Below are 8,193 nucleotides of genomic sequence, written 5' to 3' on the forward strand. Positions count from 1 at the left end.
GTTGTTTTTTGTCATAGTGATAACTTCCGCTAGCATCAGTCTGTTTTTCTTCTGGGAGAAGATCCATTCTGACACGAATTTATCGGGGCAAACGTTAAAATGGTAGGATAGAGGGACTTAATTTGTTGTTTTATATAAATAATTGTTTTTATCGCGCCGTGTGAGAATATTTGTTTCTTTTTGGGGTTTAACGGGATGCTAACTGGCTAGCATGGGGAAGCTAGCCGGGCGTTGTCTGTTCAGAAAATATTTATCTCATTGTGTCAACCGTTTAGTGACGTTGTTTCATTGTGATAATTTAAATTTTACCACCATTTGTATTGTTACTATAGATAGCAGCTGTATTAGCAGAGATGTATTAATTGCAATTGTGTTGTTGTTCAGCGCTGTTGTGTTTTTGTCCGTTTTTCTCCACATCCAGTCAATCTTTACTGAGCTGCGGGGTTTGATTTCTGGATTAAATTAAACCGACTTCTCCTTTTTTTTTCTTTTCAGGCTGAAGTAGAAGAAACTCTGAAGAGGATCCAGAGTCAGAAAGGAGTTCAGGGAATCATTATCGTCAACGCTGAAGGTAAAAGTAATGATTTATTTCTGTAGCTTTATTCGTAGCTTCAGGCTGGACAATCCTCATAATCTTTCTCAGTAATAACTGAGGAATCACCTGCTGTTGGACATAATTGGTCCCACCTATTAACTGCTGTGGTAAAGTGGTCCTCCTCCTCCTGGGTAACAGCCTCTGCCTTGGAGGAGAAGCGACTCCACACATGGATCAGATCAGGATATTTCACTGTCGGGACAACACAGGTCCTTCTTTGCTTTTCTTCTCCAGACATTTAAAGGGAGACATAACTTAACTTTAGTCTTCTACTGTCCGTCTCTGGGCGTCTTGCAGAATTTCAGTCGATCGTTGATGGTGTTCTTGGACAGAAGAGACATTTTTGTTGTCCTTCATCGAACGTTTTGATGTAGACGTACCCACAGGTCCCTGCTGCCACTGTTCAGACATAATTATGTAGGAGCCAGTCCAGCGGCCTCAGAGGTAGTGCCCAGCTTTCATAGTTAAAGGTTGGCAGTGGAGAGATGAATAAAGATGTGTTCTTCTTCTTCTTCTTGATTTTTTTTATTGGCGGTTGGCAAATAACGTTTAGGTGAGCATTACCGCCACCAACTGGTATGGAGTGTGGACCGCATGACAAAAAAAAAAAAAACTATATCCTATTATACAACCTACTCTGTTTCAAAAACTCAAATATGACCTGGTATCCTCTGCTTCCTGATTCCTTTCGCAATAAATCAACAATATCCAGTTTAATTTTCATGTTACTAAGTTTACTTGTCAACCTGTTTCTCTGAATCCAATATTTATTACAATTCAAAATGACATGTTCCACAGTCTCATCTTCCCCACAGTCACATTTCCCTGTCTGATGTTTACCTATCAAAAATAATGATCTATTCAATCCAGTGTGTCCCATTCTAAGTCGTGAAATAATTATCTCTTCTCTCCTGTTCCTTTCTGTTATTCTCATTTGTCCAATTCTCTTTTGTATTTTATAAAGCCACCTTCCTTTCTTTTCTTCATCCCTAAAGATGTGTTGCTGCACACCTTGTTCTTTCATACTTGCTAATCTGCAGGGAATTACGCGCACCTGAGCATGTGTTGGGCTGCCTTGTCCACACCCCTAAATACAAATGCAAATCAGTAAAAATACCCAGAAGGCACCAAATAACCATGACAACGGGGCCGTCTAACAGCTGCGGTTGGCCATCGCACGTGAAGCCAACTTATTATTATTATTATTATTATTATTATTATTGTTTAGCAGAATCCTGGGTTGATCTGGCTCTTGTAATGCTACACACTAGATGACATCACGACTGATTTGCATATTTTTTCATACATTTGTTACCCAGACTGTAGGGATAAGAAACTTTTTTTCAAAGATGAAAAGGTGATTAAAAACAGTGATTGTGTTTGGAGTCACAAATGATCTTTATGACTTGAGTTATTAAATTTAATGCATAAACCAATCTGTATAAAACATAGATCAGAGGCAAAAAGGGAACGCTGTGAATCAGTGGTTGAATCTGTGTCTGAGTTAAATTCTGTTCATTATTTTAGTGCAACAGCTTCAGAGACAAAAATAAACTACTTTAAAAATTATATTTATGTCATATTTATCACCGGCTTTGTAACCCAGTGCGGGTTCACCAGAGCTTTTGGGTATTGTGATTAATTTTGGCGGGGGTCTCCTCTCTCTCTGCTTTGACAGCAGCAGCTGCCTGTGAGACGGCGCTGAGGGAAGCAGGAACCAAGAGACTCCAGAAGGATTGGTGCTTTCAGTAAAGTTTCCATTAACATAGAAAAGTTGATAAAATTATAGCTTTTTGATAGAAAGTCGCTTAATCAGGGGTCACCAGCATGGCACCCACCATGATATTTAAATTCATTTTAAACTCTGATTATGGTTAGTATAAGTGCACAAATATAGGTTATACATATTATAGGGTATATAAATCTAGTATACATTACATTGTTTTAACATATATTTTAAAAACAACTTAATTCTAAAGGTGTGACTACTTTTATTTTGCGCCACGATCAGTTACATGTTACATGTCCTGCATTCATCTTTATCATGTGAGCTGGAACTAGGGCTGGACGATAATTCCATATATAATATATTGATCGATAGACTTATATCGATGATAGAAAAGGGTAAATAAAAAGTTCAATAGAATAACATAGTTTTCCTTCTTTTTGCATTTTAGCCATGTAGGTTAATGTTACAGTCATTAAATCCTCCCAACCAATCACAACGCAGACCCAGAAACGAAGCTCCGCCCCTTCAAAGAGTTCAGAGAGCACACATTCTTTAATCTTTTTTTCAAATACTTGTAATTTTGGTAAAAAGTTGGTTGAGTTAACGGTTGAGTTTGAATTCAGTGTTTGTGTGTTCTTTATCTAAAAATAGGTTGCTAAGCAACAGCATAAATGTCCAGTGCTGCACTTAATGTGTTTTGAATTTGTTGATAATTATTGATATCGATCGATATGATTTCTATTTAATCGATATGCTTTATTTCTATATCATCCAGCCCTAGCTGGAGCAGAGATGTCTAAGACATGGAGGACAGGGGTCCCTGGGGGCCACAGAGGTCCCTGGGGGCCACAGAGGTCCCTGGGGGCCACAGAGGTTCCTGGGGGCCACAGGGGTCCCTGGGGGCCACAGAGTCCCCCTGCAGTCCCACTCTCTGTTATCCGATCATTTCCGTATAAATTTACAGCAACTCTAACTGGCTGCTGGTTAAAAGCTTTGACTCGCTGATGCTCCGCCGTCTGGAACCGGATCAAATGTTGGATCTACAAACTTTCTGCGCAGGAATTCCGGTGAAATCGACTCTGGACAACCAGAGCACGGTCCAGTACTCGGCCCTGATCCACCAGCTGGTGATGAAGGCCCGCAGCACCCTGAGAGACATCGACCCGCAGAACGACCTGACCTTCCTGCGGGTCCGCTCCAAGAAGAACGAGATCATGATCGCTCCAGGTGAACCACGCCTCCCTCTGGTCCCTTTTCCGCCAGATGTGCTTCATCTTCTGGGACGATTCTGCTTTAACTTCATCTGTGGTGGAAGCAGAGCTGATTTCCTGCTCAGATTATTTGTTTTCCTGGTTTTAATTTCGCCGTTCTGCCTCTTTTCTCCACAGATAAGGACTATTTCCTGATCGTAATCCAGAACCCTTCGGCCTGAAACGTCTGCTGATCGACTCTTCGCTCATTTTCTGTTTAAAATTAAACGGCCAAACTCTTTTCTGTTTGCTTCCCTAAAAGAAAAGATTCTTCTTATGCGTTCCATAAAGACAGGAACTGCTGGTGAACCAGAATCCACCTGGGATCCGTCCACAGATTGTTCTGCAGACAGATTCCTGCTGGTTCCATCGTTCCACGTCGCTGTCGTCTCTCCGCTGATTGATTTTCTGCTGTTATCTTTGTTTATTTCGTTAATGTTGCACAAAAACAAGACGTGCTCGCCTCTCTAGACGGGACAGAAGTAGGAAACATGAACCTGGACCAGAACAAAGCGTAGAGAGGTTTGGTGCAAACAGTGGATTATTTATTGTTCTGTCAGGAAACATGTTGAAGTATTAAACATGTAAGCAGCACTACATTCACTTCTCTGATTATGTTTAACAGAATAATGAATAAAAAAAGTAGGACAACTGTTTTATTCACTGTATTTTAAATCATTTGTACAGCTGCCACCACCGTGCTTCGGTTTGAAAGCTTCACCTCGACTCCGTCCAAACATGTTTGTCTCATCTGAACATAAAAATGTCATCTAGAAGATTTTAATTTGTTCATGATTTAGCAAAATTAATTGTGTCGCACATTTCAGTACAAAGAAAACACAAAGATCTTTACATGATTAAAACATAACAGAATAAAAACAAGTTGGAATAAAATGTCGAAAAATTTTAACAAAGTAAAAGGAAAATAGAAATTAAAAATTAATGATTTTAAAAACAGTTGAATGACAAACTTAAACTAACAATGTTTCAGTAAAACAGTTTAACTAGAACCAGCTTCCCTGCGGTCCAGTCCAGATTCACTCTGATCCTCTGGAGCTTCTTCTTTACCAGGAGATCAGCCAGAGGAGCTGCTGGTGTTCTTGAAGAATATTTACCGAGCATGAACCATATTCCCATAAATCCAGACTGTATGTCTCCTTTTGTCTGGCCAGACTCTCCTAGGACACCGAGGAACCAGAGCTTAACATCTCCAACCTGAAGGAAGCTTGTTGGACCTTAGTGGTGCAGTTGGGTCCAGCTTTGCATCAGAGACAAACTTTCCTCTGCACAGACTGACATGACGCTGTCAAGATGTTGGAAACAATAAATGTTTTATTTGCAGCCAACTGTTTCCCACCTGACATGAAATCAATCAAACTTTATTTAGTGAATGCTTTAGAGAGATTAACACAAAGGAGACATTTAACCACCAAAGATTCACAATAAAATAAAATGTTTAAGAGGCAGAAATGAACAAGTCCTCAGATGATCAGTCAGATCAGATCATCTCCAGGTTCCTGTTTAAAATCACTGAGTTTCAATCAGATCATCAAGGTTTCATCTGGACTTTGTGTTCTTCATGCTGAGAACATCAGAGCTGCTGTTTGCTCACTGAGATCTTCATCGGTAGGATTTTTATTTTATTCCAGGTGAAGAAGTATGGAAACATCTTGTCAGTGAAGGTGTGTGTGAAGGTGTGTATGTGTGAGTTAGTGTCCAGATCAGAGAAGGACAGCTTTCCTCTGTCCCAGTCCAGATTAACTCTGATCCTCTGGAGCTTCTTCTGGACTGAGAGAACCATGGAAGTAGATGGAGGAGAATTTGCGTAGTATTTACCTTCATAGAATAATAGAGCTAACAATCCAGACTCTATTCTTCTCTTCCTCTGGACAGACTCTTCTAACACACCAAGCTGCCAGAATTTACTGTCTCCAACATCAACATCCCAGCTGTGGTTCCCTGAGTTGAAGCCCTCAGAACTCAGGACAGAACGCCTCCATGACCCAAACCTCTCTGGATTATCAGGAAGCTGCTGTTCCTCTCCTTTAGTGAAACTGGTCAGATCTTCAGACAGGATGAGTTCTGAACCAGCAGTGTTTGGGTCCAGGATGAGAGGAGTGTAGGAGACCGTGTTCTCCATGTTGCTCCAGATGTTGAAGGCCAGGTTGCCCAGATGTTTGGCCTGGTCTATCAGAGCTCCTGAGGGCAGCTGTGGATCCTCCAGCAGGGGGCAGCGCTGGACTCTTTCCACTGCAGCCTTGTAGTTGTGCAGGAATGAGACGTCTTCAGCTCTCAGCTCCTCCTCTGTGGCTCTGACTGTGTCTGAAAGAGCTGCTATCTCTCTGCTCAGAGCCTCCATCTTCTCCTTCATCATCCCACTCTTCTGCTCCTCTTCCTCCCTCAGTGCAGCCAGCCTGGCCTCCTCTTCCTCTGCTAGAAACTGATGAAGCTTCTTAAACTGCTCCTTAATCAGCCTCTCTGTGTGTCGGGCCTGGACCTTCATGTGTTCTGCTGTCTGATCAAACTCCTCTAGAACTTTCTTCCTGAGCTCCAGGTTCTCCTTTAAAGGTTCCAGAGTTTTCTGAAGGTTCTTCTTGTGTTGCTGAGCAGCTTCATCAATGGGTCTGAATCTGTGCTTAATGTGCTTCTCTGAATCTCTGCAGATGAGACACACTGGCTGCTGATGGTCCAGACAGAAGAGTTTGAGTTTCTCAGAGTGCAGACTGCAGAGATCCTCTGAAGCTCTCTGGTCTCTCTGCTGTAGGAAGGTCTCACACAGGTTCTTCAGAGCCAGGTTACAGGGTGGATTTTCCTTAGAAGATCTTCTCTTACAAACTGGACACTCTCGTGCTGCTTTCTCTCTCCACCAGTTCTGCAGACACTCCTTACAGAAGCTGTGGCTACATGACAGAACAACCGGATCCCTAAAGACGTCCTGACAGACCGGACAGCAGAGATCCTCCTCTGATCTGGAAGCCATTTAGTCTCTGAGTGAAGCTGCAAACACAGAAGGTCCAGTCAGTCATGGTTCTCCTCCCTCCTCTACTAACGTTCCTCAAAGTGACTCTGATAGATGTTCTGGGTCCAACTCACCTTCAGGGTTCTGGTTCCGGCTCACCTTCAGCTTGGAGCTGCAGTGTTGGAGGTTTCCAGCTGGTTTCACTCACAGGAAGCTGCTGTTCTGCTCTGTAGGTGGATCTCCAGGCGTCTCTGCAGAGACGTGATGAAGGCGTGTTTCCATCCAAAGTTCTCATTTTAACCTTTCAGCTGCCATAAAAATACTGATAACCATGTTTATTACCTTCCACACATTTCTGACAGGGAAACTGTGTAGAGTCCATTTGCAGGTTGTTGTGCTATTACACACTGTTTAAAGTTATTTAATGTTTAATAAATAACTCTCTGTCTGGTAGGTATTGTCTGTGAATATCAGCCCAATGAAATGATTGATGAGTTGAGGCTCTTTGTGCAGTAATTCAAACATTCTTACTGGCTTTAACATGTGTTTTTTTAAGTTATTAGACTATTTAACTTTTCTCCTGGTGTAGCATTCATAGATATTCAAAGAGTAGACCCCACATTGACTGTGAAAGCGCATAAATTATAGCCGCCATCTTGGAACGGTTGACCTGAGAACAGCTCAAGGAAACCAGAGGCAGATTCCACAGTCTTCTCAGGATTTCTAATCAACTTGTCAGTAAACATGTCATGTTGCTGATTTATTTTTAATCCTTTACTAAGAGAACTAATTAAAAACGGAAACTTGGTCTTGTGGTTTTTTTTTTTTTTTTTTTAATTTTTTTATACATTGTTTCCTGCTGTTTTTTAATCGCAGAGAGAATCAAAGTCTTCATTTAGTCATGTTCACTTTAACCTGACGGATATCAATCAGTCATCAAACACTGTTTTCCAACAGATTTTTATTGATAATTTTGTATTATTGATATAAAAAGAAGCATGTTCTGGTGGACGTGAAAAAAGCTTCCTAAAAGATGAGCGTATCTTATTATTCTGGTAAAACTGTTTACTGTTTGACTGTTTACCTTTAACTGTTTTATACTTGTCATAATATAAAACATGACAAAACTATTGTCATGTTTTATATTATTATTCTAATATAAAACATGACAATACAGGAATAGTGGCAGTTCAATTAACTAATCTGTGATTGTTAATCTCTGTTAAAGTGCTTTATATATTCCTCTATCAAAGTGTCACTAAAGTGAGAATAATCACTCTTTTAAAAAGAGAAGAAGAAGTTTTTAGGACTATCAATAAAAACCTAATATTTCAGCTGTCTGAAATCTTACTTTTTCTCAAAAAACGTCAACAAATTAATCCAGCAAAGTTTTTCTGTGTTTTTTCTCTCTTTCATCAACCTCCTGTGAATTTTAGCACATTTGTTTCATATTATACATCTATGTGCCTACCTGAGAGGACAAGCAAATATCTAAATATATAAAATATGTAAAACTCATTACCTTAATCTTTCTAGTATAAGTAATATTTTATTTGTCTCATACAAAACAAAAATAATAAACAACAAGGACAAGGTTCTAAAAACCTCCCCCAGTCTTTCATTTTTTATTTCCCTTACTGATGTCAAGCCAGAGGCTGTT

The 8,193-nt window shown here is 40.4% G+C and overlaps 2 protein-coding genes across 2 annotated transcripts; one reads left to right on the top strand and one right to left on the bottom strand.

The window, feature by feature from the left end:
* LOC105915794 (dynein light chain roadblock-type 1) lies at window positions 1–4,230 on the top strand. The gene is made up of 4 exons (XM_036124556.1): window positions 1–102; window positions 496–571; window positions 3,384–3,551; window positions 3,713–4,230. The coding sequence occupies exons 1-4, from the start codon at window positions 100–102 to the stop codon at window positions 3,754–3,756; spliced, it is 291 nt and encodes a 96-aa protein (XP_035980449.1). The 5' UTR covers window positions 1–99; the 3' UTR covers window positions 3,757–4,230.
* A 679-nt stretch (window positions 4,231–4,909) lies between these two features.
* Window positions 4,910–6,741, bottom strand: LOC118567286 (tripartite motif-containing protein 35-like). Its single transcript, XM_036152037.1, has 2 exons — window positions 6,668–6,741; window positions 4,910–6,571 (listed from the first exon to the last, which is right to left on the bottom strand). The coding sequence occupies exon 2, from the start codon at window positions 6,552–6,554 to the stop codon at window positions 5,166–5,168; it is 1,389 nt and encodes a 462-aa protein (XP_036007930.1). The 5' UTR covers window positions 6,555–6,571; window positions 6,668–6,741; the 3' UTR covers window positions 4,910–5,165.
* Window positions 6,742–8,193: the final 1,452 nt, after the last annotated feature.

The sequence above is a fragment of the Fundulus heteroclitus genome, chromosome 20 (genome assembly GCF_011125445.2).
Source record: "Fundulus heteroclitus isolate FHET01 chromosome 20, MU-UCD_Fhet_4.1, whole genome shotgun sequence".
In the NCBI taxonomy this organism is placed as follows: Eukaryota; Metazoa; Chordata; class Actinopteri; order Cyprinodontiformes; family Fundulidae; genus Fundulus; species Fundulus heteroclitus.

What these genes read in the sequence shown, in the direction of transcription:
- LOC105915794 (XM_036124556.1), top strand. An exon ending in CATTATCGTCAACGCTGAAG is followed by an intron (nt 572 to 3,383) that starts GTAAAAGTAATG and finishes CTTTCTGCGCAG; the next exon opens with GAATTCCGGTGAAATCGACT. An exon ending in CGAGATCATGATCGCTCCAG is followed by an intron (nt 3,552 to 3,712) that starts GTGAACCACGCC and finishes TTTTCTCCACAG; the next exon opens with ATAAGGACTATTTCCTGATC.
- LOC118567286 (XM_036152037.1), bottom strand. Translation starts at nt 6,554, where the DNA reads ATGGCTTCCAGATCAGAGGAGGATCTCTGCTGTCCGGTCTGTCAGGAC.